This window comes from Moschus berezovskii, chromosome 10 (genome assembly GCF_049115385.1).
Source record: "Moschus berezovskii isolate FMDL1 chromosome 10, NW_MosBer_1.0, whole genome shotgun sequence".
NCBI classification, from domain to species: domain Eukaryota; kingdom Metazoa; phylum Chordata; class Mammalia; order Artiodactyla; family Moschidae; genus Moschus; species Moschus berezovskii.
Window position 1 is genome coordinate 21,750,104 of NC_142469.1, and position 19,237 is coordinate 21,769,340.

The 19,237-nt window shown below is 43.0% G+C and overlaps 1 protein-coding gene across 1 annotated transcript in view; it reads left to right on the forward strand.

The window, feature by feature from the left end:
- MEI4 (meiotic double-stranded break formation protein 4) overlaps positions 1–19,237 on the forward strand; it is a 252,811-nt gene that overhangs the window by 39,708 nt on the left and 193,866 nt on the right. The window contains exon 3 of the mRNA XM_055433321.2: positions 10,307–10,552. Within this exon, the coding sequence (XP_055289296.2) occupies positions 10,307–10,552 (246 nt within the window). The remainder of the gene's footprint in view (positions 1–10,306; positions 10,553–19,237) is intronic.

The following is a 19,237-nucleotide window of genomic DNA, read 5'->3' on the forward strand; positions in this document are numbered from 1 at the left end:
GTAAATTAATGATCTTCTTTTATTGTCTTTATTTGAGTAAAATTAGTAAGGGAGTAAAACCCAAATCGTAACAGTTTTCTTGCCGTAATTGAAAGGACAAATAGATTTAGATTGAGAAATCACGAGTTAAAGATCTACATTTATTTTATATCTTGAGCTACTTTTGAGAATTTCCTATCATTTTAAACAAATGACTTTACTTGATTTCCCCAGAGTAAAACTGAACCCTGATGAAGCCGTTAATAAGTCTAGCTTCTATTGATAGTAGATTGATATTACTTTCAATAGAAGATGTTTTATTGACTTCAGCATAGCATGATAAAAAAGATTCTTGAAATTCTTAATACAAATGGTATTACTTAAAAAAATAAAAAAGATAACTACTATTCTGCCTATACTTCTCATGGGCACTGAGGTTCAGACCTGGTCATGTTGTCACCATGAGGCCAAGTGTTAGCTATCACGACTTTGGGTTGGTGGATCTCAGATTGGTCAGGTCTAAATTTTAAAAATGAAGGCAGGTTCTGATGGGCAAAAGAAACAGGGAGTTTGGAGAGTTTGGTGTAGTTGCCTGGGAAAATCAGACAATATAGTTGTTAGGTCACAGGATTGCTGACACTTTTGACCTGGAACGGTGCCTGCTACATGGGTAAAGGTAGTATTGGATACAGTGGTGGAAGGAAAGCTTGGGACCAGTTCCTGCCCCATCCATCACCTGGTACCTCGAGGCATGTGCCTTGTTCTGTCTTTTGTTCCCCTGGAGGGTAGCATGCTGGTCTTTGGAATGGCCTGCTGCTGCTGCTTCTAGTACTCCTTAGTTAGTTAGGGGCCCTGCAGCACGGGCCACATGACTTGGGTTTGTTGCTTCAGCAAGTTGAGGTGCAGAGTTGTTTGTTTGTTTGTTTGTTTTAGATTAAAATTCTGTCTTTATTCTTTTTTTAAACTTCTTTATTTTTTAAAATTATCAAAATATGATAACACATTTAAAGGAGTCTTGGAAAACGCAGAACATAATTGCATCCATTTGAGGGGCTGAGTTTAAAGGGGATAAAAGCGCAAAGAACATCACCTGCTAGAGGATGTCTGGAATCAAAGTGCTTAGTATCTGTGACATGGTCCTCGTCTTTTGTAGGCTGTTCCAGGCTAGTGAAAAAGTGGGCCTCTAATCTGTTTTAAATGCAATTTTAAGTAGAAAGTAAAAGAACTTTCTACCTGATAAAGAAAAGACTTGTGAAATGAGGCCCTGTGAGAGGCCATGAAGCCTCGTCAGATGCGCTCTGAAATCTGCGGCGGTCTCCTTGGTGAGGCTTCTGTGAGTGAGACAGATGGGAATTAGGGCGCTGCTTCAGTGTTAAAAATGATCCTTAAAGAAGATGTTTCTGTGCGACTGCTCGTGCTTCCTTGAGTTCTTACCTCAGGAGCACACAGTAGTGAAGTCTAAGATGGTGGGACACGATAGTAGTTAGAAAACACATCTTATTTCCAGGTGTGCCATTTACGAAAGGGGGCTTGTCTGCTTAGGGCCTTTTCCAGAGGACTCCGTGCCCACCATCTGCCCAGTCTAGTCTTCCGTTTTCCTTGAAGCTCAGCCCTGGGTTCGTCTGGCCCCAGAAGCTCCCCTCTCCTAACACTGGTTGACTCTCTCTCACTTGTCTCTCCTGGTGTTTCCTCGGGTGCTGGCTCCATCCTACAGTCTTCCTCATTTGATGACATGTGACTTTTTCCACTTCCAGAATACAGCCTGACAAAGAGTCCAAATTTGTGCAGTTTGTGAATGTGAATTATGTAGCTTATCAGATTTTCTAACAGAACAATATGATTGTTTTGTGATAAGGATTGTGTCTTTATAAAGTGTTTGAAATAGTATATCTAGGAAAAACATAATTCTTCTCATTTATTTTCTAAATACGTGTTAATAGTAGGTATCAGGTCCCCTTTCCTTCTCTGGATTCACATAATGGAAGATGATTACTGACTGTGCACAGTATGCATAGCTCTGCGTTTCTGAATCAGTGTGCTTTTTGCTGACTTACAAAGTGTGTTTTGCACTTTCCCTGTGAGCAGTAGTCCTTGCCAGAGTTCAGAGGGAATCTTTCCTATGCCAAAAAAGAGGCATTGCGGAAGGAAAAGTTGAGAGTTGGGTGGTTACATGAAAAGAAAACCATGGTAAGAAACTCTGTAGACAATTTAAGTCTATGTTTAGTTAAGTCCTTCAACAGCAGGAAAATTACAGATAGGTGGCCTGTTATGATGGGAATGAAGCCGAAAGAAAAAAAAAGGTAAGTATTCTTTTATCTTTCCAAGTCTCTTTTTTTACACAGACTCTGCTGAGAAGGCTTTCAAAGGCCCTATTAATAATTAAAGTGGAGAGATTGGAGATCTTGAGTAACTCCTGATTCTTCTCTGTAAAATTTCACGTGATGTTATTCTGTAGAACACTTCACAGTACAGTATGTACTGAAACTATAACAATAATTAGGGAATTTGCCAGCTGGATCTGATCTAAAAATTGCATGTTAAACGTTGTCCAAACTTTGCTGAACCTGTTGAAAAAGTCTTGTAATGATTTACTGTTCTGGCATGGCCATAGCTCAGCTGTCCCCAGACTGGTAGTTGATAAATGTATGTTGCATTCTGGTCCTTGGGATCTTCTTGCAGCATCCAGATCTTGTCTTACTGTATTCAGTTCAGTCATTTGGGGAGCATTCATCCAGTGTTTTTCAGTTTTTGGGAAGGGAAGGGTTCACATGAGATAAAATACATGGTTTTCTTCCTTACAGCTTACCCTCTGACATAATCCTGTGTATAAACTAGATTTTATCTTGTATTTTCTTTACTCAAGAATTATATTGGGGAAAGCTTAAGGGTATACTGTTGCATGACATAAGTTTAGAGGGAGTAGACTCATTGGGTGCAGTTGAGAAAGATGCCTCATAAAGTGAAGAGACAGATGTGACCTTCAGGTTAACTAAGTTCCCCTCCTGAACCGATCTCCATCCAGCACTGTTCTCCCTAGTATGTGGTTGACAGACTTACTGAACTGCTGGCCAGGCAGCTCTCCGTGACTGTCTGATCTGCACTGGTATATCCATGCACTCGTCCACTCTGTCAGGTACTCGGTAGAGGGCCTACTGTGAGCCGGGTGCAGATTGTAGCACTGGGAATACAGGGGCAAGTACCCTGCTGCCTACTCTTACTGGGAGTCTTACCCTGCCCCCTGCTTCCAAACCCAGTGTGTGTTTTGAATTAGAAGGAACACAGAACACATCTGATGAGGGGGCATGCATCTGCTTGCAGACATGGAAGGATCTGAGGTCCACAGGCTAAATGCTGCCAAACAAAATTTGAGCCTATTCAGCTGATGTACAGCAAACCCAGTCTACTGACCCCAGGTTGTGACAGAAGCACAGCATTTACTGCAGGATGCCAGGCAAGGGAGTGGGAGGCAAGCGTCAGACCCATTCTAGCTTGGTCTTTGAGTGTTGTTTAGTCGCTAAGTTGTGTCCAACTCTTTGTGGCCCCATGACTGTAGCCCACCAGGCTCCTGTGTCCATGGGACTTCCCAGGCAAGAAGACTGGAATAGGTTGCCTTTTCTTTCTCCAGGGGATTGTCCAAACCCATATCCCCTGCGTTGGCAGGCAGATTCTTTACTGCTGAGCCACAAGGAAGCCCTGGTCTTTTGAGTTAAGGACTTTTTAAAGGGGAAGAACAAACGTCTGGGATTAATCATTATCTTATGACATTTCTTTCCTTTTTAGTTTTTCTTTATCATTTTATTTTTTAAAAATTTATTTGTTGATTTTAATTGGAGGACTTAACTTCACAACACTGTGGTGGCCCCTGCCACACATTGACATGGATCAGCCACGGGCACACATGCATGCCCCCGTCCTGAACCCCCCTTCCACCTCCCTCCTCATCCCTTCCCTCTGGGTTGTCCCAGTGCACTGGCTTTGAGTGCGCTGCTTCATGCATCAGACTTGCACTGGTCATCTATTTCACATGTGGTAATATACATATTTCAATGCTATTCTCTCAAATCATCCCACCCTCGCCTTCTCCCACCGAGTCCAGTAGTCTATTCGTTACCTCTGTGTCCCTTTTGCTGCCTCACATATAGGGTCATCATTACCATCTTTCTAAATTCCATATATATATGCATTAATATACTGTATTGGTGTTTTTCTTTCTGACTTACTTCACTTTGTAAAATAGGTTCCAGTTTCATCCACCTCATTAGAACTGATTCAAATGTATTCTTTTTAATTGCTGAGTAATACTCCATTGTGTATATGTACCACAGCTTTCTTATCCGTTTGTCTGCAGATGGACATCTAGGTTGCTTCCATGTCCTGGCTATTATAAGCAGTGCTGCAATGAACATTGGAGTACATGTGTCTCTTTCAATTCTGGTTTCCTCGGTGTGTATGCCCAGCAGTGAGATTGCTGGGTCATAAGGCAGTTCTATCCAGTTTTTTAAGGAATCTCCACATTGTTCTCCATAGTGGCTATACTAGTTTGCATTCCCACCAAGAGTGTAAGAGGGTTCCCTTTTCTCCACACCCTCTCCAGCATTTACTGTTTGTAGGCTTTGTGATGACAGCCATTCTGACTGGTGTGAGATGGTACCTCATTGTGGTTTTGATTTGCATTTCTCTGATAATGAGTGATGTTGAGCATCTTTTCATGTGTTTTATTATCTATCTGTATGTCTTTAGAGAAATGTCTTGTGACATTTCTTAATCCTTAATAATAGTTTCAGAGGTCAGGATGTCTCTGGTTTGTGGTTATCTGGCCAAGTGGTCCATGGCTTAGAGGCCTGTTAGGAGAAACAACCTGAGTTTGTACGTTAATGATCATACCTATTAGGGAATTTGAATATATTAACAGTGTTATTGGCAATAACACTCTTTGTCCTCTGACTCTGGTTAGTTATTGTTCAGTTATCACAGGATTGAGGTCAGAGTGCACCAGAAAGGGAATAAAGATTTGGATAGAGATTAGTAAAAACTAAGTAGGGAATGCGGTTTCAGGGGGACTCGATTTCATTAATAGAATTTGGTCAAGACTGGTTAGGAGGGGAGACTAGAAAACCCAGGAGGCAGAATTTTCATCCTTTGGCCATGTTTCCTCAATTCTGAAAACACTTGGAGAGTTACACATTTCTGAGCATGTTCAATGTGTGTGATTTCATTCTTCTTTCCCTAATTTTATTGCATTTAGTCTTTTTTTAATTTCTGAAAAGTGTACTTATTTTTATACAATTTTTAAAGGTACATTCTATTTACAGTTACTGCAGAATGTTGGCCATACCCCCTGTGTCGTACAATGCGTCCTCGAGCCTGTCTGATACCCAGGAGTCTTGTCCCCACCCATACTCTGCCTCCTGCCAGGGGGTGCGCACACACCACTTTGTTCTCTCCATCTGTGAGTGTGCATCTTTTCTGTTATAGTCACTGTTTTGTTGTCCTTTTTAGAGTCCACATGTGAGCAATGTCATGCAGCATTTGTCTTTGACTTCCTTCACTTAGCACGGTGCCTTCCAAGTCCATCCATGCTGCTGCAAATGGCAAATTTCTTTCTTTTTTATGGCTGAGTAATGGCCACCTCATGCGACGAGTTGACTCACTGGAAAAGACTCTGATGCTGGGAGGGATTGGGGGTGGGAGGAGACGGGGACGACAGAGAATGAGATGGCTGGATGGCATCACCGAGTCTATGGACATGAGTTTGAGTGAACTCCGGGAGTTGGTGATGGACAGGGAGGCCTGGTGTGCTGTGATTCATGGGGTGGCAAAGAATCGGACACAACTGAGCGACTGAACTGAACTGAACTGAATATACCATGTTTTATATATATATATATACATACACACACACACACACGCATAGAGACACACACACACCACATCTTCTTTATCCATTCATTGCTTGGACAAGTAGGATGCTTTCCATGTATCTTGGGTATTACAATAATGATGCTATAAACATGGGGGTGCATGTGCCTTTTCAAATTACTGTTCTTGCTCTTGGATATATACCGGGGAGTGGAATTGCTGGGTCACATGGTAGTTCTGTTTTTAGTTTTTTGAGACACTTCCATACTGTTCCACAGTGACTGTACAAATTTACATTACCACCAACAGTGTACAAGGGTTGCCTTTTCCCACCCATCAGCCAACATCTGTTGTTTGGGCTCTTTTTGATGACAGGGATTCTGACAGGTGTGAGGTATTATCCGCTTGTGGTTTTGGGCATATAGTAGTTAACACTATCTTTTGAACTTAGCATGTGGGGAATACCTTCCCATACTTTAAAATTTTCTCAACATTTTCAATTAAATTTTATAATATGTGATAGTTTAATTAATGTGTTTCTATTGTGTATATATTCAGGCTAGTGACAAGTTTGGTTTTGTCTTTTTGGTAGTTATGAATAATCCTGTAAGATTATCTAGGGGCATAAAGTTTTGTTGTACAGTAGTTCTGGTCATTTCTTCAAGATAAAATTTTAGAACTTGCACTGCTGAGCTAAAGGGGAATAAATGTTTTGAAGATGTTGTGTACCTATTAGGAAAATATTTTCCTGAATTGTTCTCTAGTTATTCTTATATATGAGTGACCTGGGGCTCTTTGCTTCATGGAATTTTCATCAGTGATCTTGGAGGTGAACCAACTTCAGAATTCAGGATTATAATTCAAAACAGCTTTGACAGTATGGAGAATTGGTTAGTTGATAACAGATTTAAGTTCAGTAGGGGAAAATGGGGGTAGCAGATACAGGTAGATAAAAACTGCTAGAATATGGTAAGGACTGTTCCCAAATGCAAGAAAAGAAAGCCCATTTGATCAAATGTGCTATTCTAAAAAGATTGTTAAAATTTTGTATTTTAAGCTATTAAGAATTCAGTGATACTAAATACCTTTTTGGGTATTTAGTATTGGGGAACATTAAGTGTTCATTTTAATTATTTACTGTAATTATTTGCACGTAAAATGAATGTTCAAAAGACTTTCTGAAAGTTAACTACTAATTCTTTTCTCAATTAAACAGAGGATATATCTAGGAAGCTTATCTTTTTCTCCATGAAATTTTAAGGGAAATAGAATTGCCTTCACCTTGCAAATAGCACTTTGAGGATAGGAATGCTAATCTGAAATAAAGAAGCATGTGTTTATAATATACACATATAAAAATTAAAGACGTAAGGAAGGGGTTTATTAAAAAAAGCCTTCTCTGTTTGGATATAAGTTGTAGTTTGTGTGCGTTTTGAATGTTATTTCTACCATGGAAGTCTGTACCAAAGATACCTATTGGGAACTGTATTCTGCTTATTTGTGGTACATTTCATTCTGATTAATGTTTAGAAAAATGACCGTGGTATACATATGATCCAGGAAGCCTTTGTAATTTGATCTTTTTTTGTTGACTGATACTCAGCATGGTTTTAAGACTATTACCATCGCATGAAAGTGAAAGCGTTAGCTGCTCAGTCGTGTCCGACTCTTTGCGACTCCATTTACTGTAACCGGCAGGGCTCCTCTGTCCATGGAATTCTCCAGGCAAGAATACTGGAGTGGGCAGCCATTTCCTTCTCCAGGGGATCTTCCTGAGTCAGGGATTGAACCAAGGTCTCTTGCATTGCAGGCAGATCTGTTACCATCTGAGCCACCAGGGAAGCCCTTTAACATCTCATCAGATAACTTAAAAATCAGAACATTTAATTAATCAGCTTGAGCTTGCTTAAATCAATTGATTAAATATCTCCACAAAAAGACAGGAGTTTGCTGTGTTTTTATTATCCGGAGAACTTTGTCTTCTTATACTAATAAGCTGATATATATATATGTTTTTGGTCAGGATTCCCATGATACATAGTTGAATGTCAGATTCTTTTCTAACAGAAACACTTTACACAGGTCACTTATTATTATTATTCCTGTGATCAGTACTGTTGTGTGTAAGTGTCAGCCTGCCTTAGGGAGTGGGGTCCACACCTGTGCGTGCTCTGCCCAGGGAGCCTTTGGGAAGCGCTGAGAGGCATGGTCTCCTGCTTGCCGTGGACAGCACAGTGGATGGAGGACGTGGCAGCCGAGTGAGATGGTGATGCCAGGGCTGAGTAAGCGGGGCCACAGCTCTCATTAGTGTGTCCATCTTAACAGCAGCTAATCTGTGGTGCATTACACAACTTAGCTAGAAGGTTGGGAAAATGGCAGCTGTACTTTGCTCTTAGAAATCCATCTTTTAGAAATGTTTTTCTGATTACAATTTGATATGTATTCAGTGTAGAAATTCAGGAAAATTTAGAGAAATATGGAAAAATCAGTAATAATTCCCCAGTAGAGAGGAGTCCTGTTTAATTTTTGTATTTTCCAATTTTACACAGAATTAAGAGCAACCTGTTATACATATAATTTCATAAACTCACTGTTTTTTCCCCTCAGTTTGGTTCAGTTCAGTTGCTCAGTCGTGTCCAACTCTTTGCGACCCCCATGAACCACAGCATGCCAGGCCTCCCTGTCCATCACCAACTCCCGGACTTCACTCAAACCCATATCCATTGAGTCGGTGATGCCATCCAGCCATCTCATCCTCTGTCGTCCCCTTCTCCTCCTGCCGTCAATCTTTCCCAACATCAAAGTCTTTTTCAGCGAGTCAGCTCTTCGCATCAGGTGGCCAAAGTATTGGAGTTTCAGCTTCAACATCAGTCCTACAAATGAACACCCGGGACTGAGCTCCTTTAGGATGGACTGGTTGGATCTCCTTGCAGCCCAAAGGACTCTCAGGAGTCTTCTCTAGCACCACAGTTCAAAAGCATCAATTCTTCGGGGCTCAGTACATTGTAAACACCATGTGCTAATAATCAAAATATTTCTAAAAATCCAATACTGAATGGATATGTAATTATTTGTACAATATGCCATTATTTACTTAACTATTTGATTGTCCAATTTTAAATGTTATAAATAATCCTATAATATACATTGTATTTTATATATACATATACATATATATACATTCTTGTATTCATCTCTGATTAGAATAAAACAGCATTATGCTACCTGTTAGATTGTATATTGTCAGTAAAAATTTGTAGGATATCAGATAGGTAATCATTGTAGAGGATGGGCATACATCTGGTAAGACTGGATATGAGGTATATACACTGGATATGAGGTATATACACTGTTCTTTGAAAGGTGTACGCAGGACCTTGGCAGCTGTAAGAGTTGGAGCGTCATAATTTGGGAAAATTCAGGAGCAGAGATGTGAATGGAATGGCCTGGGACTGTGTGCATCTATCTGTATGACTGCGATCCAACCATAGTGGAAGGATAGCCTTGAGAAACCGAAGGGAACAAAGTCTGAGATGTGGAATATGGCATTGTGTTAGTAGGTAGATGTGGCAGTTAAAGTCCTGAATTTTCTGGACTTTTCAACCTCTTCAACCCTTGATTAAAAATGTTAATGTCGTACCTTTTATGTGCAGGACCGTGAAACTCAGTAACTCATGGTGGAGGCCCACAGGGATTCAGAAGGGTGATGGCATTGAGCCACTGAAGGCAGTGTCGTGTTGTCCTCTTGACGGTCAGACTGTGGTCCAGTGCTGGTTTGGAAAAGTTTGTTCACGGTGGCAGTTGGAATCTTTGGAGGTGCGGATTCAAAGCAGAGTCATAGCTTAAATGGTGCAAATATTTGCAAGACTGTTCTTAATATGGATTGGAGGGGCCTGGTTAGAGACACAAACAGGAGGTAAAGGAATGCAGACTTGGGAAGCATGGATTTCAGGACTTAGGATGGATTACAGGGGAGAAGGGTTTAAATTTAAATGAACGATTTAAGTTAGTGGTTCTGATTACTCAGAGAACTCTCTATAATATATAAAAGCCTCAGTCTTATCCAAGATTTGCTGAATCAGAATTTTGGAGGGATGAGACCAGGCATTTGTGTGTGTGTGTGTGTGTGTGTGAGTGTAAAGCTCCCTCAGAGATTCTTATGTGTGTCTCTGGTTAGAAACCACTAAATGAATTAATCTCTGTTTTTCTGCAGTCCAAGAATTTGTCAGGTTATCTGGATCTACTGCTTCGAATCTTAATACACTTAATGTGCATGTGTTTGCATTTTTCTTCTGTATAATTTTTTTCACACTGCCTTCACTTCTTGAGAAATTGTTCTGCTAGATGGCTTCCATTGTAAACTTATTAATTAGTGTTATTCCATGCAATCAATTTTGAGCAATTGGAATGTACTGTAAAAGTTAAAAGGAACTTCTGTAACTTTTTTTTTTTTTAAATTATGTGACAGAGACAAAAAACAAGATGGATAATCAAGCATGGTATCTGAGAACTTCAAAGCTGGCCCTGGCCTTGGCAATTATCCGCTCCAAACCAGCAGACAAAAGCAGCAGAGAATACACAGAGCATCTTGCGAGGATGGTGTCTGGGCAGGAATCAAGGTGGAGATCAAAAGTCGAAGCCTTGGAAGCTGAAGTTCTACAATTACGTCAGAAACTTCTCCTGAGCAGGATTTTTTCAGGATCATTTAAGAGTGGTGAGTGGATGTAATTTAGGGATGTGTCAATCTGTTTTATGTCAGCTTCACAGTTACTTAGAAACTCATTACCAAAACACTCAAGTTGTTCAGTTTCCTAAAATTAGACTTCTTCTTGCACTATAAAGATTTTTTGCTTCTAGTCATTTATTAAAAGTAAAAAAAAAAAATAGCTTGTTGTCACTTTCTAATGGATGAAGCTGAAGTTGGAGACTGAAAATTGTCTAGAGATGAAGGCAATACTGCTTTAAGCCTCCTGGAGAAATTAATTTTAAAATCGTGTTGTTCATCCTTATATCTTACTCTGTATTATATGTTGCTTTTACATTGCATAATTCATCCAGAAGTCCTGTATCAAGTCCCAGCTCTGAACCAGCTGTGCAGTGGGTGGCAAGGACCCAGAAATACACAGGAAAGCTACTGCCTTTCCCATGAAGTACCGACCATTCTTGCAGAGAAAGCAGACCTAAGATAACAAGCCTAGTTGTGATGAATGTTACCATAGAGAAAGTGCAGAGAAGGAAGCCATTCGTTTTTCTGGTTCCTGAAGAGGCTTCTCGGGTCTGGGCCCTCAAGGGTCTGTCTGATAGTGAGGTGATCAGAGCCTGTGGTCAGAGGTAGGAACAGGAGCCAGGGAAGCAGGGATAATCCATGTCCCTTCCAGCAGGCTAGTTTTGTATTCCAGAGCCCAGGACACTGTGAGGTGGAGATTTGATGGGGAGCAGGTTTGGAAAGACTCGGGGTGTCAGCCTGAGGAATATCCCTGCAGTGAGTTGGCCAGGGTGGTTCCCTTAAGACCCCTATGAGAGAGTGAAAGGGGGGCCGTAAGAATGACCTGAGAACAGCAGGGAAAACGGGGACCCCGTGGGACAGACCAGAGCACGTGGGCACCTCCTTCCTCAAGATCCCTTCACCTTCTTGACTCAGGCGATGACCCTCATATTGTGATAGTATAACTTAATTTTGGTGATTTGTTGAAAACATAAATAAGATCATCTTACTCCTTTGCCAAAAGCCTTTTCCTGACTTCCCGTTGGGCCTCGCACCAGATTCCCACTGGCGGCTTGGCTGGTGGTGTCGCCGTGATGTCACCTCTGCTTCCCTGCATAGCGCCTGCGCTCTGGTCACCTTGGGCTTCCCACTAACCGCTGTGGGCGCCGCTTGCAGTGAATCTTTGCTGTGATCAAGTGTTTGACATACGATTGCCTCTCCCCTTCATAGAGGTCTTTTTTCTAAGCCATAGTTGCTCAGTGACCACTCTACATGCATCCCCCCACAGTTATTTTTTAACCCAAACACCCCCTTGTTGGTTATATACTTACTTGCTTAGGTGGTCCCTGCCTTATCTCCTTGACTTGAGTGCAGCTTTGCTGAGTAGAGGGTCTCTGATTTGCTCAGCACCCTCTACTTAATACCCACCCCAAAGCCTGACTCACAGCAGGAGCTTCATCCATGTTTGTCAAGTGAAGTGGAGCATAGAGGATGCTTTGGTGCTGGCCGTGATGGGAAGCAAGGAGGCAGGTTCTGAAAGGGTTTACCTAAGGCCACATGAAGAGTGAGGAGTCGGGCTAGATCTGTGCTTTACAGAACTAAAATGAATGATTCCAGAATAAGCACTTGAGACTTCTGTGAATGAGTTCAAAGGGGGTTAAGACAGCTGGAGGTGTGGAGGGCAGTTGAGGTCTCTAATTCATTAAGTTGATTTCAGTGCTTTAAATCCAGACAGTGAACACAGAAATCAGGGTATATGATAAAAGGTTGAGTCCAGGCAGATATACCTAGAAGGAAAGAAGTAGGGTCCTAAAACTCAGAGGGGATAAGCAGCCTGGAAATATAGACTGACAGCAAGGATCCTTTGGTATCTAAGTGACTGTGACCTTGTCACTGTGGATGAGGCTATAGGGTGGGTGGACCTTTGATGGGGAGGCTGCAGGTTCCAACATTCCAGGGTGGACAGAGGAAAGGAGCCATGGAAACAGTGTGGCCATGCTAGGATGCCTAGGTGTAGTGAACTTGCCTGCTGTGGGTAACAGAGTACCAGCTAACTTCAGGAAAACTCTCAACTAATATCCAAAGAATTGATGCTTTTGAAGAGTGGTGTTGGAGAAGACTCTTGAGTCCCTTGGATGCAAGGAGATCCAACCAGTCCATCCTAAAGGAGATCAGTCCTGGGTGTTCATTGGAGGGACTGATGTTGCTGAAGCAACTGAGAAAACCAGAACTGAATAAGGCAGAGATGAAATGTCATGGTAAACAAATAAGGAACCATGATATGGTTTATACAGTATTTAAAGAACTTGTGTATTTCATTATTCTGATTTATTTTTCTACAGGTTCTTAAAGGAAGTTAGGAAGAACAGAAGGATGGAAGGGAGGAAAAAAGGGTAGGGAGATAGGGAGGGAGTGGGGATCAGTTTGGTTCAGTTCAGTCGCTCAGTCGTGTCTGACTCATTGCGACCCCATGGACTGCAGCACACCAGGCCTCCCTGTCCATCACTAACTCCCGGAGTTTACTCAGACTTATCTCCATTGAGCCGGTGATGCCATCTGACCATCTCGTCCTCTGTCATCTCCTTCTCCTCCCACCTTCAATCTTTAACAAGCATCAGGGTCTTTTCCAGTGGGTCAGTTCTTCGTGTCGGGTGGCCAAAGTATTGGAGTTTCATCTTCAGCATCAGTCCTTCCAGTCCGATTCAGGGCTGATTTCCTTTAGGATGGGCTGGTTGGATCTCCTTGTGGTCCAAGGGACTCTCAAGAGTCTTCTCCAACAGCACACACAGTTCAAAAGCATCAATTCTTTGGTGCTCAGCTTTCTTTATAGTCCACCTCTCACATCCATACATGACCACTGGAAAAACCATAGCCTTGACTAGACAGACCTTTGTTGGCAAAGTAATGTCTCTGTTTTTTAATATGCTGTTTGGTCATAGCTTTTCTTCCAAGGAGCAAATGTCTTTTAATTTCATGGCCGCAGTCACCATCTGCAGTGATTTTGAAGCTCCCAAAAATAAAGCCCCCCAAAATAAAGTCCCATGGCATGGGATCAGATGCCATGATCGTAGAAGGGTAGGGTGATGAGGGAGAGGGGATGGGCCAAAGAAATGTGGATATCCAGTGTCACATTTCTCAAAGCCTTCTAGGTGATGTGTGGCAGACAGTTTAGTTGTCTACACAATAGCCTGGTTCCTTCTTCCTTACTAAAATACTACAGTTTTGATTTGGCAGACATGCACCCATGCCGAGTGTGTTCATCTGTGAAAGGCTTAGACTTGTTTTGCCAGTATGGTCCTAAGGTTGGACAGGGACCAATGGATAGTAAAAGAGAATCTTTGGAGCTTTTGATAAAGATTTGTCACTTTGTATAAAGAGATTGAAGTCCATGAATGATATAAATTTTAAGATGTTTTTACATCAACCACTTGCTTCCCGTGTGGGTGCTGCCATATGAAGATGTGATGCCTTGAGTTGTGGCAGCCACGTTACAGCCATGAGGCAACACTGAAAAATTTACATCAGCATGGTAAGGGGGATGAAGCAGGAGGATAAGAAGAGTCTCGGTCCTTCTCGTCATTGCTGAGCAACCAAAGCAACTCTAGGGTGAATTTATCAGGAATTTTTCAAAGATAAACAATGGTCACTTCCATGGACAGAGCAAGCAGCCTGGCGGGCATCAGTCCATAGGGTTGCAGATTATATTAGGATTCTCTTTCTTGTAACTGAGCTCATCCTAACCTAAAGAGTGGAGAAGTGGGGGAGATAACAAACAAATTAAAGAGCTGCATTTTTTCCCCCAAGAATCTTCTTGGTTTATAGGAGAGAAAATGAGAAAGAGACAAAAACTGTGTTCTATACAACAGCTTCCTGTTAAATGATAGCCTTATGATGTTGCAAGGATTTAGTTGGGACTTGAGTAGGTAGGTGAGGGAGACCCAGAGCATAGAGACTAGATAGGAAGACGTTAGTGGCTGTTCTTAAACGTTGACCAGGGTTTGAACGCAGTGTGTTGACAGTCACAGGACCTTATTAGTGGAAACAGTGGCCTAGGACTTCAATGAGCAGATGTAGATCTAAAATCAGAGTGTGTTTGTGTGTGTGTTTGAGTGTGGGGCAGGCAGGGGGAGTCTGGAGAGTTGCTCGGAAGAAGGAAGATGGACACCCTGTGAGGTGTATGCTTTTTCTCCTAAAGTTTAAGTACTCGGTATCTTCATAAACGATACATAGGTTACTGGACTAACAACAAGCCAGAGTAAAAAGAACATAGGAGAAAATCAAACCAAATAAACTCATTGTGTATCTGTTTATTTAACAAATGCTCATTGCTTCCCAGAGGACTCAGTGGTAAGGAAACCGCCTGTCAATGCAGGAGACCCTGGGTCTGATCCCTGGGTTGGGAAGATCCCCTGGAGGAGGAAATGGCAACCCACTCCAGTATTCTTGCCTGGAGAATCCCACGGACAGAGGAGCCTGGAGGACTACAGTCCGTCGGGTGGCAAAGAGTCAGCCAGGACCGAGCACGCATGTACGTGGCGTCTGTGGCTTCAGTGTCACATGCTTGGGGCTGGGGAGCATGGTGGGCAGGGCAGCTGTCCGTTTATGTTGAATTTGGCTCTTTCTGGCTGTGGGTCCTGGGAAACAACTGGCCCAGACAGATGGCTTCTGGAGCCTCCTTGTCCTTCTTGCTGACTTTGCTCAAGTTAGTCTAACCCCCCTTACTGCTTCACACCTGGAGGAGCAAACCCTCACCACCTGCTGCCTCCCCCAAGCAGACCCCACGTCTTGTTTCCTGTAAGTCTGCATCCAGGCAGAGGTTCTCAGCTGGACTCGTCATGCTGATGAAGCCTCAGAGCAGGGGCCGGATGTCAGCAGGGCATGCAGTCTGGGGCTCGTCTTGGCTGCTGGCTGCCTCTCTGCTGGCCCTGTCTGCCCAGCCTCTGCCCCGTCCCTTCCTTCTCGCCTGGTTGCAGACCACATACCGGAGAGACCCAGCAAATACCAGACTTGCAGATGCAGTTGTGGGCTCAGCATTTGTACGCTGGGGCCCTCCCTGTGTTACAGATGCTGAAAGAGCACAGAAAATGAAGGCCTAAGCATTTCCTTCTTCACATAAGCTCTTGTAATATAAACTGTCAAATATAGTTAGAATGGGAGTTTGCCTCAAATTGCAGGTGATTTAAAACACAGAGGCGTAATGTATATAAACAGCAGAGAATGTGGCCTGAATAATTTTGAGGAGTCTGAGGAAAGCCTGGAAAATATTTTGAAATACATTTATAATTGTCCATTAGAAATGGTTTACTCATTATATATAAAAATTGAGTTAAACTTTAGATATTAGAGACAGTCAGCATACAAAGATATTAAAGTGAAGGCTGAACAAAGCTCAGGATATTGAATGGCTTTCACAGAGACAAGGTGATGAGTTAGGAATGTGAGTACCTTCCTTATCATCAGAGGAGCCAGCTCTGAGAGGAGCCGAGGAGATAGTAAGGAGGATCCGCCACGTCCTGGCACGGGGCTGAGCCTGAGGAAGCCAGGAGTTTCCAAGGCTGGGCTTGGGTGGGGCAGCCGGGCATTCTTCAGCGCAGTGTTCTCAGTGGGGACCATCAGTCCTCCCTGAGCCAGGCTCCAGTCTCACTGCGTGGTGCAACCTGTGCTGGGTTTCAGGGTAGCATCCGGCATGTCCAGGCAGTGCCCTCGTGGGGCGTCTCTACTTGCTGGGCATCTCAGAGACTCCCCTCCGCTGCATCCATAGCAGCAGTGCCTCGGTTTTGTCTGAAAATCCCCAACCGGACTCCACGTCTGTAGTCGCAGCCTTGCTGTGTTCAAGCGCACGTCGCAGCCCGTGTCAGGGCCTCTCACTCACTTTCGGGTGAAGTCCCATCCGCACCGTGGACCCTGCGCCTCTCCGCAGTGCGGTACTTGCTTCCAGCCCAGCCCAGCCCCTCACCACCATGCCCTCCTTGTTCTGCTCTGTGATGCATGAACTTTCTTCAACTTAACTTGCATCCACCGTGTTCTCTCTCAGCCCCAAGCTTTTATGCAGGTTGTTTCTCTCTGGAGGATGCGTTCCTTTTGGTCTCCTTTTGGTCTGGTTGTGTGATACAGTCTTCTTCTCTGCTGACGTAGGTTTAAAATCTCTTCTGCCTCCGTCAACTGCCTTCCAAGACTAGATCAGATTCTCCTGCTGGGGATCCTGATAATATCCTGCGCTGTTCACAGAGTTCGTGAACAAAATGAAAATGGTTGAATCAGCCTGTCTTCTCCGCCGGGCAAGCACTCCATGCTTCCAGGGAGTGTCTTTTCTCATCACCTCTGTATTCCTAGATTAGCACAGTTCCTCGCAGGGAGGGGTGACGTATCTTTGGTGACATTTACTGAATGAACATATTTAGAGAGGGTTTTACGTGAGTGTTCATATGTGGAACAAAGTGGCCTTACTGATCTGCCATTTCTGGAGATTGCCCGGACCCCTGTGGTGATGGGAGGAGGATCAGAGAGTGATATCCAGCCTCCTAGGGAGGGGACCCACACAGTACGGTGAGGAACAGGGCTTCTCCTCTGAGAGAGCCGTGCTTGGAATCAGAACAGAGGAAGTGAAGAGGGCGATGGCGACGGCCCCCCTGGGGAACAAAAGCTAAAAATGCTCAAAGTACGGGTGTATTCCTAGGTCATTGCTCATTGTAATGTGTTTGGAATAGTTTAACCTGTAGCAGATGTTAATCTTGTCTTTACATTTAGGGTTATATTTAGTTTTTCTTTTTTTTTTAACAGGTTTTGTGTTTTTTGAATACCCTGCTTCGGGTTTTCAGGATTCTGTTAGAAAGATGATGTTACCTCAAGGATTCTGGATTTAATACTTGGATACTAAACATTCTAAAATTAATTTTTTTTAAAGATAAGTTCAGTGTCCAGTGAAGAGAATCTGGGTGGAGAGCTGTGGACTGTAGTTTGGAGTGGGGACGTTAATGGAATATTGTGGCTTAATATTGTGGCCCTGTGATTCCGATGAAAACTGAAGTTTGAGAACCACTGAAACCACTGAATTGAACACAGAAACGTGAAATGTGTGTTCAGAGAGCATAATGAGATCTCTCCAGAAAGGGGTCCAAGCTATCTGATTGTCACACATCAAGGAAGTTGTGGACAAGACTCTGAAAGATTCCTTAATACCAGCTGATGATATTTGGCTCTCAGTCACCAGAGAACTGAGGAAGTGTTCTTTCAGAGCCTGACTGAGCTGAGGCAGGTAGTAAAATGTAGAGAAAACAAACCAAAGATAAAATAGTAACATTAACAGCAACAGACTGGTTCCAAATAGGAAAAGGAGTACGTCAAGGCTGTATATTGTCACCCTGCTTATTTAACTTCTATGCAGAGTACATCATGAGGAACGCTGGGCTGGAAGAAGCACAAGCTGGAATCAAGATTGCCGGGAGAAATATCAATAACCTCAGCTATGCAGATGACACCACCCTTATGGCAGAAAGTGAAGAGGAACTCAAAAGCCTCTTGATGAAAGTGAAAGAGGAGAGTGAAAAGTTTGGCTTGAAGCTCAACATTCAGAAAACAAAGATCATGGCATCTGGTCCTATCACTTCATGGGAAATAGATGGGGAAACAGTGGAAACAGTGTCAGACTTTATTTTTGGGGGCTCCAAAATCACTGCAGATGCTGATTGCAGCCAGGAAATTAAAAGACGCTTACTCCTTGGAAGGAAAGTTTGACCAACCTAGATAGCATATTAAAATGCGGAGACATTACTTGGCCAACCAAGGTCCTTCTAGTCAAGGCTATGGTTTTTCCAGTGGTCATGTATGGATGTGAGAGTTGGACTGTGAAGAGGGCTGATCGCCGAAGAATTGATGCTTTTGAACTGTGGTGCTGGAGAAGACTCTTGAGAGTCCCTTGGACTGCAAGGAGATCCAACCAGTCCATCCTAAAGGAGATCAGTCCTGGATGTTCATTGGAGGGACTGATGTTGAAGCTGAAACTCCAATCCTTTGGCCACCTGATGCGTAGAACTGACTCATTGGAAAAGACCCTGATGCTGGGAAAGATTGAGGGCAGAAGGAGACAGCAGAGGATGAGATGGTTGGATGGCATCACCAACTCAATAGACATGGGTTTGAGTGAACTCCGGGAGTTGGTGATGGACAGGGAGGCCTGGCGTGCTGCAGGTCATGGGGTCACAAAGAGTTGGACACGACTGAGCGACTGAACTGAACTAAACTGACACTAGCAGCCATGTTTCATGCTATTCCGTGCCGTTCAGTGAAGTATATCTGTAAACATAATAGGAATCCAAGGAATGAGTTTTGTAGATTTTTCTTCTGGATCTTCTCTCTTCCCTTTCTATCCCTTCTCCTCTTCACTCCATCCTGCCCCCTTCTTCCTCATTAGCATCCTGTATGCCATATCCTGTATATGTGCCATATTTCCTGTGTATAAGATGTACAGTTGTCCAAGGAACCCCCCCATTTTTGCAGGGGAAAATGTCTCTTATAGCTGTTTCAAGTCATTTTGGAGATATATTGTAGGGGAAATATTGCATAGGAGAACCAATAGACTGTATTCTAGAAGCCAGTGGAAATCCTTAAGTTCTGATTGCATTATACCAATCCTTCAAAAAGTATAGTGTAACATGGCTAAGAAGAAATTGATTGTTGTTGATGAACGCTAGCATG